At 41.4% G+C, this 22,928-nt stretch overlaps 1 protein-coding gene and 1 pseudogene across 1 annotated transcript; both read right to left on the bottom strand.

Moving 5' to 3' along the window:
- Positions 1-237, bottom strand: part of LOC103116987 (acidic mammalian chitinase-like) — a 46,437-nt pseudogene extending 46,200 nt beyond the window's left edge.
- A 2,284-nt stretch (positions 238-2,521) lies between these two features.
- PGB (pepsinogen B) lies at positions 2,522-14,577 on the bottom strand. Its single transcript, XM_007526930.1, has 9 exons — positions 14,522-14,577; positions 13,827-13,983; positions 10,289-10,406; positions 7,656-7,774; positions 6,544-6,743; positions 4,751-4,873; positions 3,898-4,045; positions 2,911-3,009; positions 2,522-2,674 (listed from the first exon to the last, which is right to left on the bottom strand). Exons 1-9 carry the CDS (start codon positions 14,575-14,577, stop codon positions 2,522-2,524), a joined length of 1,173 nt encoding a protein of 390 aa, XP_007526992.1.
- Between the last annotated feature and the right edge of the window lie 8,351 nt (positions 14,578-22,928).

The raw sequence follows: 22,928 nt of genomic DNA, 5'->3' as shown, positions 1-22,928 counted from the left end.
GGGGGGAAGAGGCCGCAGGAGACACCAGCTGGACAAGTCAAGGCCCTGATGAGGTAGACATGCCAAAGCATGAAGGAAATGACATGGAAATTCCCTCATAATCCTGAGCATATAAGAGTTAGATGCCAGATCTCTGCTCTCTATCTTTGCTGGAGAGACTCCCTGGGCAGAGAGGAGAGGAGGTGTCAGGAGTCTGGGTCTGTGTGACTTACCAGTTCAAAGTAGCATCCTTCCCATCTCTGTTGCAGGTCCAGCACAATGGTGTGGAGCCCTGGCTCTCTATATACGGTCAGAGCCCAGAGGGGCCTTGTTATCACTGTGAAAATGCAACAGCTGTTGAAGGTGGTGTACTCAAAATCTAGCCCCTGGGCCTGCTTCCAATTCACATGTGTCCTTTTCCCAAGGTCTCAGAGCAGCTAATTTTGCTGTTCGATCCTCTGACCTGTTGTGCCAAGTTTATAGTACTCATTCTGCATCAGATTTTCTCAAGAAGATAATGTTCTTCTGGACATGTCTCTGATGGTGAGAAGCAAATGATAGGAGGCCCCAGTCATAACTTCCCACCAGGACAAGTGGGGCAGAGTTTGAGGCTCCTGGTGACTTTGCAAAGGTAAAGGGGTGTCAGGGTAGAACTATGAAAGGGAGACAATGAAGACTTGCCGCTTTAGGTTGGCTCTAAATTCTAAATTTCAGAGTGAAGCATAAATGAGGCCCTTTGTTTCTGTTCAGGCTTCTCAACCATGTCCATGAACCCCAGAGAACTAAAAGTTCTGTCAGGGATAAAGATTGTGCACTGTTTTTGAAATGTTACCAAGTACAGGGACTGAAGAATCCAGAGACGGGGCTCCAATATTTTAGACTATGGTGATGGCAGGGATGTCCTACCTGTAGTGTTTTCCTAACACAAAGATTTGATTCTGGCTCTTTCCTCCTCTAAAATCCATTACAGGGGGGTAGATGGTGGTTCACCCAGTAGAGTACACATAGTACCATGCATAAGGATCCAGGTTCAAGCCTACAGCCCCCACCTGCAGGGGGAAACTTCACAAGGAATGGAGTAGTGCTGCAATCGTCTCTCTTCCCCTCTCTCTTCCTTCTCTCTCCTCCATCCCCCTCTATTTCTCTCTGTCTCTATCATAAAAGAAAGAAAAAAAACAAAAAGAAGGAAAAGGGGGAGAAGAAATGGCCATCAGGATCAGTGGATTCATTGTACTTTGATAGAGACCCAGAGATAACCCTGATGGAAAGAGAGAGAGAGAGAAAAGAAGGAAAGGAAGGAGGGAGGGAACAAAGGAAGGAAAGCAAGAAGGGAAGGAGAGAAAGAAAGTGGAAGAGAAAAATCTATTTCCCCCATTTAAGAAAAAAAATCATAAAAGAAAAAGGAATGACCCAGGGCCAGCACTGCTTAATTCAGTGATATCATCACTATTATTTGCTAGTACAAGAAACCAATTAAATGAGAAAATGTACCCCCTGTTTCACACACACAACTGGATTTGCATCTGTTCTTGTCAGATATATCCTTTCAATTAAATTGTTTGAAATAACCTTGATAGTCCCTGAAGAAAGCATTGCAATACTGCTAAAATGTGCTTCAAACAACTGTTGCTAATTATGTAATACAAATTCCAACACCAATATTATTTCAGACAGGAATGACTCAAAGGCAATATGCTCTACTTTGTTAAAAACTCTCACTAGGCCAAGGCCATACTTCATTTATATCTGTATCCTCTAGTGGTTGACACAAAGTAGACTTTATTACATTTCAATTTAATTTTTAAATGTTGTTATGCTAAGCCTAGATCTAGTTTTAACACTAACTGTATGATTACCTCTCTTTGCCTCAGTTCCTTCTGTTGTAAAATAGGATTGGGATTTAAACACAAATGTATCCAAGTCCAGACAGTTTACAGTGAATATGTGAGGCAGACAGAGAGAATGACCATGGGAAGCAATGGGGAAGTGGAAATGGTAGACAATTTTCAAATTCATTATAACTGTGCTGCTCCCATATAAAACATGAAAAAAAAGAATTCTGATCAAACTGGCCTTCAGTGCATCTATTTGAAATGTTCTCTAAGTTTCCCCCTCCTCCTCACTTCCCCCTCCTTTTGCTTCTTCTCTCTACCTCTCTCCCTCTGTCTAATATCTTTAAGTGTTTGCTCTAGTCCACATCCTTTTCTAAGAATGGAAACAAAAAGTGCTGAAGTACAACATTCTAGAGGAACAAGAACCTCTAACTAGAGTTTTTCATGCAGATATCATTGAGTGCTAATTTATGTTGCAATTGCATACCAGAGCCCCTCTCTCCGGTTTTCTCTCCTATTGACCAATTAACAGAACCCCTAAAATAGTTACTACTATATTAAATTTAGAATGAATGACTTGAAGCAGAACATACACACAAAAAGGAGCACCAAAGATATTTAGTTTCCTGTTTTATTAGTTTGGCCAACATGCCCTAGAAGGCCAGAGAACTGTCCTGGGTCCAGCTCACAAGGTGGAGACAGCCATCAGTCTAGGCAGAATAGGCAAAACCCACCCTGTTGTTGGCCATATCATATACAGAGTAATATTCCTTAAGGAAGACATCTCCCAGAATCCACAGGGGCTGCCCATTGGGAGAGGGCAGGTAAGTGGCCTCAATCCCAAGCCAGCAGTAGCCATTGTTCTGAAAAGACAAAAGGCATAAATATATAACCACTTCAGCTGTTGAGACCTTTCCCCTCAGGAAGTCCCCTATCACTGTAGTCAACCTATATTCTGTGATGTTCCTCTCTCACTTCCTGTTCATCCTTAGCCTTCCCCCTAGTGATTCCCATAGCAGCTCAGATGTGAGTTGGACATAGAACAGCTGTCTGAGCCCAACCAGCTGCATACCTAGGGAGCTTGAAAATGAGCACTTACATTAAAGACATAGGCAGAAGGAGGCAGAGGAAACTGAGCCCCACTGATGATGAAGGTGATAGTAGGCATGCTCTGTACATTGTTGCAGCTGACCACAAACTGAAAGAGAAAAAAGAGGCAAAACTGAGAAACTCCATAAAATGGGGGGAGTCCAGACAAAGAAGCCAATTCCCAGTCCCCTTTTCTGCTGTGAAGCTCTCCCCCTATCCAGTCAACAGTGGCAATTCCAGAGCAAATAAGGTCAGACCAGGTTCCTGAGCATAGCACTGGCCAGGCTCTCTTGTTTTCTTGGATTCTTTCCTTAAACACATATCAACTTGTATGTTTTGATTTTTCTGTGATGGCCACCAAAATTTAAGCTTATTTTAGAACACAATTATAATCTCAGAAATGACAGAGAAAAAGCAGAAGTACACACTTGTATAAACATACTTTTTAAAAAATACTCTCATATCCACATATGTATGCACTGTCCATGTACTCATTACACACACACACTTGCAGATTTAGTCTGACCACACACCCTTGCATCATGAAATGTGTCTACAAATTACATATTTGTGTGCAAAGGAGAGCAGATCTGGGCACCAGTAACAACTCAGAGTAAAGCCCAAAGATGTATCCATAGAAAAGAAAGCCCAAATATAGTGGGAAGGTACATTGCACTGTGACTAGTATTTTACTGCATTAAATGACAGTGGGCAAATCACGCTTAAATGTGCTTTGAGGTCTGCCATAGATCTGTAGCCTTTCCTGAGGATCATTCAACCTTGTGCTCATAGTCCAGGAGTAGTGGGTATTTCTCCCTCCAGTCTTCCTTCTTTGCATTAAAGGGACATGCTAAGAATATCAACCTGTTTTCACAGTTCATCTGTCCTGCCAGGAGCTCAAGTCCTTATCCAGCCATTCTTCCTTCCTCTTGCACTCATGTCTCTGTGTTACGTATGTTTGGGTGTGCAGGGAAACCTTTGACTCCTAGTTACTCACATCACCATTCTCAGCCTGCTGGGCTCCTGTCGCCTGAAGGAAGGTGCCCATGTACTGCTGGGGAATGGCTAGCAGGAAGGTGCCCGTATCCACAATGGCCTGGCAGCCCTGTGAACACCAGCCAGTGGCCTGATTACCAATGGAAAACCTATGAGTGAAACCAGTACAAAGAGAGTCAGGTGTCTCTGCTACAAACATGAGCTCTGCCTGCCCCCCCCCCCACCTAGTCCAGAAGCAACAATACCCTATGACATATCTGCCTGTGTCACACTTCTTTGTCTTTTTAATGATTGTAATATAGTCTTCAGTTTTGGCCTGGTGGCTCTCCAACTGAACACTCTTAAGAGATATAAATTGTTTCTTATATTTTCTCATATACTTGTGTGAGGCCCAATGCATACTCCAAATACAGGTAGGGCTTGTGATCAATTAATAGATATTCTATGAGAACTGACTCAGATCATCTCATTGTATCTCTACTAGAATAAACTCCTTATGGATAGTAAATACAACTTACTCCCTCTTTTAGCACTATAATCCCTGTAGGAATGTCTTTGCACATCGTAGTTTCTCAAAGTATATTTATTAAGTGATTACAAGTTTGAGGGAGAGCCATTTTGCTGACATGACAAGATTCAGTGGCCAGTTCAAAAATCTCAATCAAGAACTAGATGTCAGAGTCTACTGAACTCCCAAACCATCTCATCCTGAGAAGTCAGTGATTCCTTATGAAATTTATGAGACTTGGACAAAAGAATACCACCATGGCAGGAGCAGGAAACACTACTACACTGGAGCAATGCCCTCAGCATGTCCTTAATCATAGGGATTAGGAATCATACTCTTTACTCACTCCTGAATGCCAATCTGCCAGTACAGTTCCCGGGTGACAGGTGTCCAGACAATTTGACCAGAATAAAGTTGGGTGTCCACACCTCCCAGGATGAGCTCTCCACCATACTGATAGGTTGGTTGGCTGGGGAGAAATGTAGAAAAGCATAAGTTTCCACATTACAGATTAGCTGGAAAGTGTCTATATATCTCTCTCTCTTCTCTCCATCCTTAGACACTGGCATCACAGCACAGAAGAATAATGCCTTACACACACACACACACACTCAGAGAAGAGGAGACACAGACTATGCCCCCAAAAGAGAAGTTGACATTGAAAATTAGGCACCTGGAAATAAACTTTAAAAGCAACCTCAGATAAACTTTTCCTGGAACAAAGTGAAAATATGAAAACACTCTGGGGCCAAGTGGTGGTGCACCTGGTAGACCACACATGTTGCTATGTGGGAAGACCTGAGTTCATGGCTCCAGTCCCCACCTGCAAGGGGGAAGCTTCATGGGTATTAGGATAGGTTTCCTTTCTCTCTTCCTCTCTCTATCCTTTTCTCTCTTCATATTTATTTTCTGTTTCTATAAGAAAATATAAAAAAGACCACCAGACCATTGGAGTCATTGTGCAAGCATTCAAGCCCCAGCAATAATCCTGGCAGCAAAAAGAAGGAAGGAAGGAAAGAAGGAAGGGAGGGAGGGAGAGAGGGAGGGAAAAAGACACGGGGGGGGGGGAGAAGGAGAAAGAGGGGGGGAGAGGAGGTCCTACTGAGAGGACCTAGAAAGAGACTTGACAGAGATTTCAAGGTTGCCATGTTGAGAATGGTCCTACCATAGTCAAATTGGTGACTAGACAGTGTTAAAGGGGTGTAGGCGCTGCCAGTTACAGAATAAATATATATGTACTTCAAGTACCCTAAAAATCATGTGCTGATGAAAAAGGGATCAAGGACTGACATCTATTACAGGGGGATGAGAAATTACATCTGTACATCAACATTTATACTTACTGTAAACCACTGACCCTCATTTACCACATAATCAAGGATCAAGGTGAAAAGTTCAAGAACAACTGGGAAATCCAAGTAATGTGTTGAATTTTTTTATCACAATATTTGAATTTGGTCTTGATTTCACACACAACATCGACAACCTCTTAGAATTTCCATTTCTTTACTGGGAAATTGGAGGGGGATATTAACAGTATTTTTTAAACATAATTTGAAGTAGTTGCTACTAGGACATTTTATAATATCAGAGGTGTATATAAATTTATTATTTCATCATTCTCTTTACTAGTAAATGCTCATGAGACAATTCTATAGCACTAAGGTTGTGCAAATGGCACAGCAATCTGTAGATTTCCTAAACAGCTGTTGAAAAAAAAAGGTGCTCATTTTCTTATTTTTTATTAAAGATACACATACTTATAATGAAAGAGAGGAGGAGGCAGAGAGAGAGCAAGAGAGCACTGCTCTGGCACATGCAATGCTGGGGAATTGAATTTAGGACCTCATACTTTAGAGTCCAATTCCTTATCCTCCATACTACCTCCCATGTCACAAAAAAAATATGTTCATTTTCAAGAGTTACCCTATGTTTCATGATCTTAAGAATTCACCTAGCACATTTAAAATACAATTCTCCCTGATGAAATAGCAAATTACCTAAAATGGATAGCACACAGGAAGTTATACTCATTTGGTCAGAAAATTTTATAACTGGGTCTAGTCTGTTATTGAGTTGGACAAGTCCCCACACAGCCTCATTTGCTCATCCATTTACAGAAAGGATAAATATTCTTACCGAGAGAAATAGAAGCTAAAGATGGGTTCAGTGAGCTGGCCCTGTTGAAGCATCCCCTGCATGACTGTTGGGGAACTTCCCACTGCCATGTTTGGGTAGGCCATTCCTAGGATTCCATCAAAGTCTGAGTAGTAGAAAGGGTTGCTGGGCTCATTCTCACTCAGGCCAAACTCCTGATTGTTGATGACGATATTCTGAACCTGGAGCAAGCAGACAGAAAAGCTGAGCAATTCAGGAGAAAATTAAGCATCCCAGAATCAGGGGGAAGGGAAGTTGATTTCTTTCATGATGAACCTCAATTGTAGTAGTGGAAGGTGAGAGGGAATAAAAGAGTGTTGGTGATGTTCTGGCAGATGGCACAGTACATAAAGTGTTGAACTCTGAAGCATGATGTTCTGAGTTTGAACTCTGGTATTGCATGCCTTAGTTCTCTCTCCGACTCTCTCATTAACATATAGTAGTAAATAAATAATTTTCTAAAGGAAAAAGAGTGTGGGGGGAACAGGTGATGGCATTTCTGGTAAAGCAAATACATGATAGTGCACAAGTACCTAGGTTTAAGCCCCTGGTCCCATTTGCAGGGTAGAAGTTTCACAAATAGTAAACCAGTGCTGCAGGTGTCTCTCTTCCTATTTATCTCTTCCTTCCTTTACAATTTCTGTCTCTATACAAAATAGATAAATGAATGAATAAAGTATTTTTAAAAGTGTGTTGAAAATACATGCATAGTTGTTTCCTGTGGTTACAGTTTTTGTTTATTTGTTTTACCAGAGCACTTCTCAGTTCTCTTTTATGTTATTATGGGGGATTGAGCCTGGACCTTGCAGCCTTAGGCATGAGAGTGTCTTTGAATAACCATCATGCATATATCTGTCTTACATTTGAATTATTGGGTTTTTGGAAAATTCATGATGCATTTTTGCATATAAAAGTGAAAAAATGCAACATAATTTTTCTAACAACCCGAAAGATGAGTTCTGATGCCTTTTCCAGTTCTCAGTTCCTGGGAAGGTTATACCTAACTAGAAAAAACTTATTTCTCTGACATCTTGTGATTCTACAGAGTGGGGGTCAATTCAAAGACCCCCAGGTGATATATAAGTATTACTCACTGTCACGGTGTCATATCCCAGGACCACACTCAGACTGCCACTCCCATAAGACAGTGTATAGGTTTGCCCGTTGTTTTTGAAAGTAGAGGACTGGTTGGGGTTGAATCTGTTGTGATTCTCTGTAGGAAGACAGGATGGAATTTTAGTGTCATTTGTTGTTGTCCTAAATACTTAGAAGCAACTTATCTTCTATGACCTAGGCTAAGATAGGGCCTCAACTCAGACCCTTTGAACTATGGACAAACTGTGTTGCTCCGCCCACCCAAAAAATCTCTCCCTTTGGATCACGGATATTGTCCAAATTCCTTCTAGTCCACCATTTCCTTAGAGATCCTGCCTCAAAAAAGCCAGAAATGCCAGCCCACAAACAGGAGCTAAAGGAAAGGAGCAATGTAAAAAGGAATCAAATCTTCCTCTATTTTCATTGACTTTTTTTTTCCTCCAGGCTTATTACTGTGGCTTGGTGCCTGCACTATGAATCCACTGCTCCTGGAGGCCTTTTTTCCCCCCATTTTGTCACTCTTGTTTTTGTCCTTATTGTTATTTTTGCCATTGCTGTTGTTGTTAGATAGGATAGAGAGAAATCTAGAGAGCAGGGGAGTGAAATCTAGACAGCTGCAGACCTGCTTCACCGCTTGTGAAGCGACTCCCCTGCAGGTGGGGAGCCCGGCCTGCCTCAAACTGGGATCCTTACGCGATCCTTGCGCTTTACACCACCTGCACTTAACCCTCTGTGCTACCGCTGGTTGCCCTCCATTGACTCTTTACAGAGATGTAGACTAAGACAAGCTTTCTAGATGATCTTAATTCTAAGAAGACGTAAGGATGGATATACCCAAGAACTATGGACTTTGGAGTATAAGCCTTCACTCAGTTATATATCTGTCTGACAGGCTAGACATGGACCTTCCATATGATCCAATAATTCCTCTCCTGGTGTTATACCCCAAGGACTCCATAACACCCAACCAAAAAGAGGTGTGTACTCCTATGTTCATAGCAGCACAATTCATAATAGCTAAAACCTGGAAGCAACCCAGGTTCCCAACAACAGATGAGTGGCTAAGAAAGCTGTGGTATATATACACAATGGAATACTATGCAGCTATAAAGAACAATGAACCCACCTTCTCTGACCCATCTTGGACAGAGCTAGAAGGAATTAGGTTAAGTGAGCTAAGTCAGAAAGATAAAGATGAGTATGGGATGATCCCACTCATCAACAGAAGTTGACTAAGAAGATCTGAAAGGGAAACTAAAAGCAGGACCTGACCAAATTGTAAGTAGGGCACCAAAGTAAAAACCCTGTGGTGAGGGGTAGACATGCAGCTTCCTGGGCCAGTGGTGGGTGGGAGTGGGTGGGAGGGATAGGTCACAGTATTTTGGTGGTGGGAATGGTGTTTATGTACACTCCTAGTAAAATGTAGTCATATAAATCACTAGTTAATATGAGAGGGGGAAAATTAATTGTATGTGTCAAAGTTTTTTAAAATACAGACTGAATCTTTTTAATATATAGGCTGTGTATTTGATATGCAGACTCTCTCAAAAGCCTAGACCAAGTAGATCAGAAGCAACCAATAGCACAGCTATATACAAAATACTGGGTACTGTACAGCAAACCATAACAAAAGGACTTTTCAGTTAACCCAATTACCAAATAATGTGATGATAACATTAACTATCGATTGTCTTTTTGAACCCTAAGACAGCAGGAACCTCACATCTCCACTATAGAGCCTCTACTTCCCCCAGTCCTGGAACCCTTGGATAGGGCCCACTTTCCCATATGCCTCTCCCAATATATATCAAATAATATTGTATCTGCCGATCACAACCTAACCAACGCAACGATTGCCACCTCAACATGCTTCACTTCAGACTGTGTCCAGAGACTTCATGTGTGGAATGATAACCCTTCAGCTTCATTACTCGGGTGAGACCTTCCCTTTCATAGTATACTCTAATTCCATCTCAGATGGTTCACTTTCTAACAAAGTCCCAAAACCTAGATATACACCAGTTTCTGTGAGAGAGAGCATATGTTCACACGTATCCATAAACTACATACCTGAAAGCAGAAGTACACTAGTGTTTGCAGTGAGTATCCCCCTAACACTTCCTCTCCACTATTCCAAGCTTTGGGTCCATGATTGCTCAACAATTTGTTTGGCTTTGTATGTTAACTCTCTTTTCAGTCACCAGGTTCCAGATGTCATCAGGATGCCAGCCAGGCTTCCCTAGACTGAAGACCCCACCAATGTGTCCTGGAGCTCAGCTTCCCCAGAGACCCACCCTACTAGGGAAAGAGAGAGGCAGACTGGGAGTATGGACCAACCAGTCAACGTCCATGTTCAGCAGGGAAGCAATTACAGAAGCCAGACCTTCCACCTTCTGCAACCCACAATGACCCTGGGTCCATGCTCCCAGAGGGACAGAGAGTGGGAAAGCTATCAGGGGAGGGGGTGGGATATGGAGATTGGGTGGTGGGAATTGTGTCGAGTTGTACCCCTCCTACCCTATGGTTTTGTTAATTAATCCTTTCTTAAATTTAAAAAAAAAATATATATATATATATATCTGTCTGACTTCTGCCCCACTCATGGGGTGAAAGGTTGTGGTTGGATACTCACTGCAAGCCTGGCTCTGGCAGTAGGTGGAGGGCACCCACAGGTTGGAGGAGCCTGTGTCAAAAAGGACCAGGAAATTTTGGGGTGGTGTCCCAATGCTGATCTCCCCAAAGTAGAAATCCTGCAAAGAAAGGTTTGTCACTTTCATTAGGAGCCAAAGCTACTAGAAGCCACCTTTTGCACAAATCATATCCTTACAAAAATAAGGCATTTCTCCCACCTGTTCTCCTTATCTGGAGTCAGCTCTACTCAGTATTCCAGTTTGTTTGTTTGTTTGTTTTTTCAGCTAAGATGTAATCTGGCAAGACAGTATCCTCTTCTTTATGCTGTGCTGGGAAATCACCCAGAACCTCAAGCATATCTGATACCACCCAGTTGAACCTCTTATTCATTTTTTTTTTTTTTTGAGAGAGAGGAGAGGAAAGGAGAGACGCCACATCAGCACTCCTTTCATAAAGTTTCCCTAGTGCCATTCATGGGGCTCCTTCTCGTGTGGTACCAGGGTTTAAACCCAGAGCTCTACGTATGATTAGACAAGTGTGTTCTACTAAGTAAGCATAGTAATATAAGTCCTGGTCCTGGAAATATCCTCTTAGAAATATATTTTTGGGAGTCGGGCAGTAGCTCAGTGGGTTAAGCGCATGTGGCACAAAGTGCAAGGACCAGCATAAGGATCCCGGTTCGAGCCCCTGGCTCCCCACCTGCAGGGGAGTCAATTCACAGGTGATGAAGCAGGTCTGCAGGTGTCTATCTTTCTCTCCTCTTCTCTGTCTTCCCCTCCTCTCTCCATTTCTTTCTGTCCTATCCAACAATGATGACATCAATAACAAAAATAATAACTACAACAACAATAAAAAACAACAAAGTCAACAAAAGGGAAAATAAATAAATATTTTTAAAAAGGAACATATTTTCTACTTTGCAGTAAGGATTTACAGTGTTATGCTATAGCACCCAGAGCTGGAAAAATAATCACTTTTTTCTCCTTTCCCAGTGCATGCACACACACACACACGATCTCTTCCCCTTGCCTTCAAGTGTTTGTTATATACCAGAAAACAGTGTCAAAAAGCCTAGGATGATCAGTAGCATAGTCAAAGTCAAATGAGAATTTCAGAGAGACTTTTTTTTAATGAAAAGGAAACATTGACAAAACCATAGGATAAGAGGGGTACAACTCCACACAATTCCCACCACCAGAACTTCATATCCCATATCCCCTCCCTTGATAGCTTTCCTATTCTTTAACCCTCTGGGAGTATGAACCCAAGATCATTATGGGATGCAGAAGGTGGAAGGTCTGGCTTCTGTAATTGCTTCCCTACTGAACATGGGCACTGACAGGTTGATCCATACTCTCAGCCTGCCTCAGAGAGACTTTTTAAGTTCTAAGTGAGTGGAAGTCATTCATGTCTGCTTACCTCCAGCTGCTGCATTTACAAAATGTGGAGAACTCTAAAGTGGTTTCCAACTCTATGTAGCATACAGTTATGTTGAGATACTCAGATCAGACATTATAGCCTCAAAAGCATATAAACATTTTCCCTGGGCACCCATGAATCTTTCCAAACAGGAGGAGAATTATACAGTATTTGGAGCCATGGGAGATTTTTGCCTCACAGCCTTGCTTGTAAACCCTTTTTTCTTCTGAAATTCACTGGACATGACTCTATTAGTTATGTAAATGGGGCTCTAGAGAGACTGGCCAGTAATAAGAGGAATAAAGCAAAGAATGGAAATGACTAAATTACTAGATGGTACTAAGTCATTCAGATAAGATACTTTATTCAGATATAGCCCATAGGAAGATAAGGCTTAGACTTAGGAATTTTTTCAAAATCAAAACTAATGAAATAGATAATTTAGGTGCCATATGGTGGTGCACCAGGTTAAGTGCACAAAAGAAAGACCCATGTAATGATCTGGTTCAGGCCTCCAGCTCCCCACCTGCAGGGAAGTTGCTTCATAATGGTGAAGCAGGTCTGCAGTTGTCTATCTTTCTCTCCCCCTCTCTGTCTTTCCTCCATTCTTAATTTCTCTCTGTCCAAACCAATAAAAATAAAAAGGAAAAAATGGTCACTAGGAGCAGTAGATTCATAGTGCAGGCACTAAGTCCCAGTGATAAACCCTGGACACGCACACACACAAAGAATAATTTATAATTTAGTACCTTTGAAAAAATCAGTTGTCTGGATAAGGGCAAGAGACTGGCTCACTTAATAATGGCCCTTTTGGTTAACACCAAAGCAGTCATCAACTGGGGCCCTAGTCAGGGAATCCTTGGATTTCCACACAGATATGATGGGCCCAGGCCATCTTATAGGCCCCTCTCTCCACCATCACTGGTCACTTCCATCAGAAACATCATCACAAGCCCTCTTGTGGGCCTTCCCAGGACTTTGCCCTCACCATAAAGCAGCGATGGTAGGGACTGCCCCAGTCTCCAAAGGGAGGCTAGGGCATCCTGCCCTGCCATTCAAGGAAGATTACTCCTGAATTAATGCAACTTTCAATGTTCCAGGACCAATAGGGACTCAGAGGTTACACAGGCTCTGGATATATATATCCTGGATCAGGTGGTTAATTTTATCCATAGAATTTTTTTCAAGTATGGGAGCTACTTTCTGCCCTAATCCAACTTTGTAGCCCTTTTCTCCACTCTGACACCATTTTCTCAGACAATTGTTTTATCCAACTTCATGCTAGCTATCAAACTCGAACAAAAACTACCAGAGTCATGGGCCACTAAAAACATGGCTGAAATGGAGTTCCTAGCTTTATTCCACCCTAAGATTCCTAATCTTACCTGCTCTTTTACTACTTTTTGGTTCATGCTCATTAACTGTTTTGTCTCATTTTACATCCTGCCACCTTCAAGACAGCCAGTTTCAGATGCTATCAAGACTCCATCATGACTTCTCTGGGAAGAGGACCTCACCAATATGTCTTGGAACCTCCCCTCTCCAGCACTCTACCCCACTAGGGAAAGATAAAAATAGGCTGGGGGTATTCATCAACCTACCAGTGCCCACATACAGCAGAGAAACAATTACAGAAGTCAGAACTCCTACCTTCTACACTCCCAAAAGTTTTAATCCATACTCCCTGAGGGGGAGAAGTTATAGGAGGAAGAAGATAAGAGGGTTCTGAACTCCAGCTCTACTAGCACCTGGAGAGGAGGAAAAAGGGAGGGATATTTAGATGTAGTAGTAATGCTATGTGTAGCTTGGAGGTGAAAAGAGGATTGGACTTGGAAGTAAAAGGGGGTAATTATGTACAAAGATAGACAGATAGTTGTAGAGATGACAGTTAACTCATGTCTGCAACCTTGGAAGAACTGCAGTGCTTTGCAATGGAGGGACTGGAGAATCAGAACTCTGGTGGTGGGAACAGTGTCCTAGTTATATCCTTCTGGACATGTAACTTTGTAAATCAATATGAAATGACTAATAAAAGAAAAAATCAACTGTCTATAAAATCCACCTAGGAGTGGTTATTAGTCAAGGGTAATGGAATGGACACCATCTCCCCTTTCACTTACATTCAGGTAGTTGGTGATGGGCTCATAAGCAACAGCATCATTATTGAAATGATATTTAACAGCTGGGTCAACCTTTGGGTAGCTTTTAAGAAATTTCTCCAATACACCTTGTTCCTCCATCTTCTGGCGGATAGACTTGCCTTTCCTCAGGAGAATTCTGCAGAGAACAGAGCAAGCAAAAGCTACATCTTGCTACATCTTCCTCCATTTCAGCAAGCCCTTCAATGATCTGACCTTGAAAACCAGGATTTTTCAAGCTTTTTTAGTTCTCTGCTGCAGAAGAGAGTCCTTCAAGAAATCTTCCAGGTTTGTTAGCAAGTTTTGAGCACTGTGATCACTCCAGCACAACATTCTCAGCATGGATGTGCTGTGCTGTGTACTTGGTTTTTATGTTTCCAAAGAGAAAAGTCTCTAATTCCCCAATCCCTCCAGTAAGCTTAGAGTAGGGGTAGTTCATCCTTCCTTTGGAAGTAATAAGAGTTACAACCTGCCTTATACACACACACACACACACACACACACACACACACCCCATCCATTTCAGGTCTTGGCCTTCAGTGAGTGCTGAATTCATGGTACTATGAGACAATCTTACTGTCTCTTTCCCAGGAGGTCTGAGAACCTTTGCTCTCCTACTCACTTGTTATATTCCTTTAAATCTGAAATTTACAACGAAGCTGAATTCTGATACAAACCTCTCCACACCTTCTGAGAGGTGCAGATAAACCAAGACCAATAGAAAGATCTTCATGGTGCTGGTTTTCAGTCACCCACCAACACACAGGACTCAGCAACAGATCCCAAGGTTGGAACATACAAAGGCATGCCAGGGCTCTCTTTTATACTCTGTTCTCGCCTCACTTTTCAACTCTTAGGCACAAAGTGAGTTCTTTTCACTTCATACCAACCACCCATGGATTCTGTTTGTTTTTCCTTTTGGCAAGCATCTGGGACATGAATGTCTACTTCATGGTCAATTTAAAAAGCGATTAATGACTTTGTTCATTGAATTTTAAAATCAACTTATGACTTTACACACTGACTCTGAAGATTAGGAGTTGATAACAAATGTAAAATGCACTGGGGACAAAGGATTCTGGTGCTCAGGTTCTTCTGGGGAAATATGTACCAATTACTTCTGCCAGAATAATGGAACAACCTGTTCTTTGATTCCAAAGGGCATATGCTTTGCTGAGATGCCTAATCTACCTTCCATTTCTTGTCCTCTCTCATCCCCTAAATAGTTTCATCAGTAACCCTCCATAGATGATTCTCAAAGTTCATGACATTCTTTCTTTCTCTCTCTACCTCTCTCTCTGTCAGAGCACTGCTCAAGTCTGATTTATGGTGATTCTTAGGGATGTGTATACTCAACCAGGAGTGCCAACACCTGCTCCATCAGGTATGAAAGTCTCTTTTGCATAAGCTATCTTTATGCTATCTCCCCAGACCTCATTTTCTTTAGTTCACAGATTAGTCAACAGTTATCTCAAGCCTCTGCACTAGATCTGGACATGCAAAAGAACTAAGAAATAAGGTGAAGGAGATAGCATACTGGTTATGCAAACAGAATCTCATGCCTGAGGCTTTCAGGTCCCAGGTTCAATCCTCCACACCACCATAAACCAGACCTGAGTAATGCTCTATGGGGGGGGGGGGCACACAGAAATGGCCCATACATGTAATGTCTGGCACAAATTATGAGTAAAGGTAATGACTCTAGGCATTCAAATGCTTGTTGAATGAATATGAATGCTAGCAACTCAATAAGGCAAACAGAGAGAGGGAGTGGGATGAGAAGGCTTCACAGAAGACGTGATGTTTGAGTAAGAGCCTTAGATGCAGGACATTAGATGAGGAAATAAGGGAAGTGAAAAAAAAGACCAAAAAAAAAGCCACTGGAATTAGGAAAAGAAGAATTTGAGCAATAGACCAAAGCATGAGGTTGTCTGATGAGTTCAGAAAATATCAAAACAAACACGACTAGAATAACAGTTCTCATTGTGACTCCTTTTCAGTCAACATCATTCAAAGGACATATGCTGACTATATACAGCCCATCATGCTAAACCATTGGAAATGGGAAAGACTGAAATGCTATAAAGGAAAAACCCTTGAGGGTTGGAGAGATATCTCAGTGCACTAGAGCACAGGACTTGCATGCCCAAAGGCTCAGGTTTAATCCTCAGCAGTGCCACAAGCCAGGGCTATGCAGTGCTTTGATTTCTCTCTCCCTCTCATCCTCTCTCCCCCATGTGCAAGGACCCAGGTTCAAGCTCTGACTCCCCATTTGCAGGAGACACTTCATGAGCCATATAGCAGGTCTACGGATGTCTTTCTCTCTCCATCTCTATCTCCCCTCCAATCTCAATGCATCTCTGTCCTGTCAAATAAAACAAAAAGGAAAAAAAATTGGGGGAAAAAATGGCCTCCAAGAGCAATGGATTCTTCACACTGGCACTGAGCCCCACTGATAACCCTGATGGCAAGAAAGAAAGAAAGAAAGAAAGAAAGAAAGAAAGAAAGAAAGAAAGAAAGGAGAACTCACAAGACAAGGAATACCGTGGAGTCTACAATACTATATGAAAGCTTTTTATATTCAATATCTTCGTGTTTAAGATATTAGTCAAATTATTTATGGTATAGCTCATGACTGGTCACAGCACAACAGAGCACCATGGATAGAATGACTGGACTACAGAATCAAGACACAAGCAGACCATAAGGTGGACTCTGTATGTCATGCCAAGCAATGCTTATTTTATTTCCTAAGCAGTAAGATACCATTAAAGTAATTTAATCCAGCAAATGAGATGTTTAGGACCATTTATGACCATTTGTACATGGGTTTGTTTTATGGTTGTAGCCTTTTAGAAACATGTAGTGAAAAAGACCAATTTAATTATCCACAATTATTCCCTAAAGCTGTAGCTGACATGATAGAGGTTACTGGAACTTTGTTATGACTCTATCTTGAAAGCTTATGAAAATGAAAAAAAAAGAAAACTTATGCACAATCTCAAAGAAGCTTCCATTATCACATGTGTATGTACTGTTTCTTTATTAAAAGAAATAAAATTTCAAGGGGACACAGAAGTGCTACAGAGAACACATATGTTTTCAATTTTTTTAATTTACAAAATAACAGGGGTATAATTCCACACCATTCTTACCACCAGAGTTCTATGTCCCCATTCCCTCCACTGGAAATTGCACTGATTCTCCCAAGGTCACAGATACAAGAAGTTATTTCTATAACTATCTATCTATATATCCCCCCCATTTTTTCCTGTGGGCCTTCCTTCTATATTTATGTAACAGCTACACCTATTACTACTTCCACATGTCTTTCTTTTTTCCTCTTCTCTCTCTGGGTCCTGATAGAATTGGGTTTCAGAGTCCTCTAGTCTTTTTCCTCTTGTATTCCTCCCTCTCTGAGAGTATGGATCAAAATTCTTTTTATGATACAGAAGGTAACAGGTCTGGCTTTTTAAATTACTTCTTTGCTGGACATGGATGTTGGCAGGTTGATCCATACCCTCAGCCTGTTTCTATCTTTCCCTAGTGGAGTAGAGCTCTGGAGAAGTGGGGCTCCAGGAAGCATTGGTAAAGTCATCTGCCCATGGAGTTCAGGATGAAATCACAGAAGCATCTGCAACTTAATGTCTGAAAGGAAGTAAGTTGTGAGTCAGGGCAAAATGTTTAATAAACAGAAGCCAGAAAGTAGGAATAGAGCTGGTGAGAATAGGGGCTTTAGAATGATAGGAAGCTAGGAAGTCTATTTTAGGTATGTTCCTAGGGGCCTATGACTTTGGTATTTTTGCTTGAGCTTGATAGTTAACATGGAGGTGGGCTAAAAAGATTAGGAAAATGTAGTCAGAATTGAGAATAGGACTAAAAAGCTGGACTGGGGCAGACAATAGCTCCCAAACGTGAATAAAATATATAAATACAATTAGCTATTTACTACATCAATCTGTCCCAGGGCCCATGTATACTCACATTTAGCACAGGAGCCTGTGTAAACTCTTCAGTCCCTGTTAGTCTGAGCCTGAGGTCTGTGATCACAGCTGGGAACATTTTAAGCTACACTCATTCCAGGACCACTCTTCCTCGAGTGGCAGAGTAGATGATCCATCCTCACTTTGGAAAGTGCTACTTTAGAGTGAGGGCAAGGTCATGGGAGAGGCCCTGGTAAGGGCTTATGATGATGTTCTGATGGAAGTGACCAGTCATGGTGAAGAGAGGAGTCTGTTAAAGGTTTAGACCCATTGTATCTACGAGGAAATCCTAGGATGTCCTGACTTGGGGCCCAGGTCAGAGGATATCTTTATAACAATAATTGATGGTTTGAAGACATATTTTTTTTAATATAAGGTACCTATCTCCCTTAGTACTGTAGCAGTTACTTGGTAGAGTTGACTTCTCCACAGTCAGTGATTAAAGGCAGAGCTGGAATTTCAAACAACTCTCTCTTTTATTTTTTTTCCACTAGGGTTGTTGCTGAAGCTGGGTGCCAGTACCATGATTCAACCACTACTAATAGTCTTTTTTCCTTTCTGTTTTCTTTCTTTTACAAACAGAATCAAAGAGAAGTTAAAAGGGAGGAAAAGAGACATGAAGAAGAGAGACACCTGCAGCACTGCTCCACTGTTCATGAAACTTCCCCCCTGAAGCTGGGGACTAGAGGCTTGAGCCTGGGTCCTCACACATAATAAATAATGTGTGAGTTTTGCCAGGTTCACCACCTCCCACTCTCTTTGTCGTGATAACACTTCTATCCAACCACATTCTCCTCCCTCCCCACCCCCCACACACTCATATATGGTGTGTTCAAAGCTCTCTGTGATGCAACGAAATTGAAATTTTCAACTGAAATGACACCAGGAATTACATCGATGTAATATGTTTATTTATTGTAAAGTTTTTCTAATACTGTTTCCTGCCTGCCTGCGCACAAAAAAAGTAACCCTGTATGCTACTGCCACCTTGTGGCAATACTACAAATATACACAAAAGCAGATTTGAAAATTACTCGTGTGACTTCAAAATTCAAATTAGAAAAGGGCAACAATTAATAACAATTTATCTAAATCTCACTTTCTCTGAGAAAAACAACTTACTTATATCCCTTAGTCATTTCCCTAGGTTGAGAATCCGCCTCTGCCTTCCCTCTCTGCCACCCTTCTCTCTGCTGCAGGTAGGATAAGCATCAGCCCTTCCCAATTTGTGTCAGGTTGAGTGGTAGCTTTTGGAATGGTCATCTTCTGGATTGCTCTGTTCCTGGGTAAGACACCCTTGTGGGTTTAAGAACTAATGTATCTCGTTCTATTAGCCCTGAGAGTTCAACTCTCACTATTTCAAGTTCTCGGTCCAGCCCCCTAGGACCCAGACCCAAGAAACCTTAACCTGGTAAACAGACACCTACTGAAGAAAGACCTCTTGATCAATCTTTGATTCTTTAACACCAAAAGTCCAGAAGAGCTGCTTAAAAGGCTTTCCTCAAGTGTATCCACATCTCAGTACGATTCCTGGAACCTAGAAAGGGCCCTACTGGAAAACTGACCATGTTTTTGAAGAACCTCATGTTCCATGTCCCATGTGACCTGTAATTGTTTTGTTGGTTTGTCTTTTCCTTAACAAAGAGTCCCCAAACCGCACATCCCACCCCACTGTGCTGAATGTGCTGTCTCTTGTTTGTTTGTTTGTTTTTACCAGAGCACTTCTTAGCTCTGGTTTATGGTGGTAGGAATTTGAGACTTCAGAGCCCCAAGCATGAGAATTGGCCTGTTTATGTGTGATCCTCATTGCCTTGATCCACATGCATAAGGGGCAAGTATCTACAGAGGGGAAAGATAGCAACTGGTTTGTAGTGTGAGAGGTGGGCAATAGATAAAGCCATGGATTTTCAAGCATAAAGTCCTAAGTTAAGTTACTGGCAGAACTTGTACCAGGGTGATGCTCTGGTGTTCATTTCCCCTACTTCTCTCTCTCTCTCTCTCTCTCTCTCTCTCTCTCTCTCCCCCTCCTTTTCTTTATTGGGGGATTAATGGTTTACAGTCAACAGTAAAATACAATAGTTTGTACATCCATAACATTTTCTAGTTTTCCACATAACAATACAACCCCACTATGTCCTCCTCTGCCATCATGTTCCAGGACCTGAACCCTCCCCACAACCCCTATCTTTTATGTTAATTAAAGATTTAAATATTTTTAAGTGGCTGACTTTATCTTACTTCCAAATGATTCTCCTCTCTCTGGGATGTTATTAGTGTACTTTACCTCATTATAGTCACCTCCACAGCTTTCTGATACATTTTGTGATACGATCAGTATTATTTAACTAGATTTTGATAGTTATTGTAGCAAAAGCAATGCTTTCCTATGTATTCAGGAGTGGAAATTCTCTAGTCTATAGGAGAACTTGTTGCCCTAAAATTTTCTTTTCAGTCACAAACAACTTGAACATTTTGTTCTCACTAATATTTCCCATTATTTTACTTTTGACTTTTCTTTCCCCTTGAAATTGTATATATGTGAGCAGCATATAATTGATTTGTATAAAGCATAGCAATATCTACCTGCAACTGATATATATGCCTGTACATGCTTGTTGTAGTTATTGACAAATTTGTATTTAAATATGTCACTGTCTACCTACTGTTTGCTAACTGTATCCTGTTTTCTCTCTTTTCTTTTCTTTTTCTTTTCCCTCCAGGGTTATTGCTGGGGCTCGGTGCCTGCACTACGAATCCATTGCTCCTGGAGGCCATTTTTCCCATTTTGTTGCCCTTATTACCTTGTTGTCACCCTTGTTGTCAGTGCTGCTGCTGTTGCTGGATAGAACAGAGAGAAATAGAGAGAGGAGGGGAGACAGAGAGTGGGAGAGAAAGATAAACACCTGCAGACCTGCTTCACTGCCCATGAAGCAACCTCCCTGCAGGTGGGGAGCCGGACGCTTTGCACCATGTGCACTTAACCCATTGCACTACCACCCAACCCCCTTTCTTCCTTTCTTAAGCTATTTTGCATTATTCTTTATTTTTTTATATTTACTTGGAAGCTATTTTTTCCTTTTATCTTAGTAAAACTATAGTTTTCCATCCACTTTACCATACTCTTTTTCCCCCTTCTCTGAAGGTCTACAATTTTACTTTTAACTATCCTTCAAAATGTATGTGTTATATGTTTTCTTTGATGGTCTATAGATAGGAAATATATATATTGTCTAACCCATACAGTTGTTAACCCAAATTCTTCAAATTTGGAAAAAATTACTAAAAATTAAAATAAAGTTCAAGAGTTAACTTCAGAAGTCTTAAAAATATATAGTTATTAAGGAGTTGGGCAATAACACAACAGGTTAAGCGCATGTGGCGCAAAGCGCAAGGACTGGCGTAAGGATCCCATTTCCAGCCCCGGCTCCCCACCTGCAGGGGAGCTGCTTCAAAAGTGGTAAAGCAGGTCTGCAGGTGTCTGTCTTTCTCTCCCCTTGTCTTCCCCTTCTCTCTCCATTTCTCTCTGTCCTATCCAACAATGACAACATCGATAACAACTACAACAAGGGCAACAAAAAGAATAAACAAAAAAACTGTAATATATGGTTCTGTTGAAGGATTGGTGTAATAGTTCACTTGTATAGTGTGCAAGGGCCTGGGTTCAAGCTCCCATTCCCACTTGCAAGTGGGGAGCTTGATAAGCAGTGAAGCAGTGCTGTAGGTGTCTCTCTGTCTCTTTCTATCCCCACCCCTTTCAATTTCTTTATGTCTTAGAGAATAAAATTATTATAATAATTAAAAAGTGGCCACCAGGAGTAGTGGACTCATAAGTCACCAAGCCTCCTATCAAGTAACAATAGAATTACAGCCTTATGAACTAGCCAGCTGAAGAATGGAAAGTATCCTAGAAAGATGCCTAGGGGCATGAGCTCAGGCATGGCCATGATAAACCAGTCTGCCCCCAACCCAACCCAACAGCTAGCTATGGAGGAATGAATCATTTCTGCCCAAATAAGTCAAATCCATAAGAACCATAAGAACTTAGTTGAACCTACCCATCCATATTGCCAACCATTTAAATTATGAGATAATGACTGGCAGGATAGCTCATATGAAAGGGTGCCTGCTTTGTCATACCTGTGACATAGATTTGAGCCATCTCCCACTGCCCTGGGGGGATTTCAGTGCTATAGTGTCTTTTCCTCTCTCCAACAATTTCTGTCTGAAACAAGCTGACCCTGAGTGGTGAAGCTCCAATAGCAAATAATAATAATATAATAAATTATAAATAATATTATAATAAATTATATAAAGGCTGTTTGATAAGTCAGAAAGTTTTAGGGATGATTTTGTTGCTTAATGGATTTGTTATTATTTTTATTTAGATTTATTTGTTAACATTAAAGAGAGAACCAGAGCATCACTCTGGCATGTGCAATGCCAAGGATCAAACTCGGGACTTGAGGACCAGTCTGACATTCTACATACTGTGCCACCTTACTGGCTGCTGGACCCCCTGCTAAATGGATTTGCAATTTTTGTAGCAGCAGCACAAGTCCATGGTCATGTGTCCACACGTAAGTAGATAAATATTTTACCTGCTTCAGTCATTTAGGATAGGTGCCTGATTCTATGGGATTTTTAGTTTGAGACTAAAGTCTTGGGTAGACTGGACCTCCAAAAGCAAAAGTAACATTAGTGTGAGGGATGACACCATCTCTTTACAGTATTCTTGGGGCAGGGTGAGGTGGCTAGAAATTGCTCTTGGGTTTATACTAACTTAGGAAGGTTGGCCATGCCTAGGAAAACACTCTAGGCTGATTGCTATGACTATTATGTGAGAATTGGTGTCTCTAAAGGAAACCTGTGAGAACTATATGGATAACACAGAATGTGTGCTATATTTTGCTTTCTCCTAAATAACTTCCTTACAGAGAAAGTAGAAAGAAGAGTTTTATTAGTGTCAACTAAGAATTTACCAAGCAGAGAAATACTATTGTTAGCTAGGGAGACAGCATAATGGTTATGTAAAAGATTTTCATGCCTAAGGCCCCTAAGTCCCAGGTTTAATCCCCAACACCACCATAAATCAGAGCAGAGC

This window comes from Erinaceus europaeus, chromosome 11 (assembly GCF_950295315.1).
Source record: "Erinaceus europaeus chromosome 11, mEriEur2.1, whole genome shotgun sequence".
NCBI classification, from domain to species: Eukaryota; Metazoa; Chordata; class Mammalia; order Eulipotyphla; family Erinaceidae; genus Erinaceus; species Erinaceus europaeus.
The sequence above is the reverse complement of the archived record's forward strand: the minus strand, read 5'-3'. Positions and strand labels throughout refer to the sequence as shown.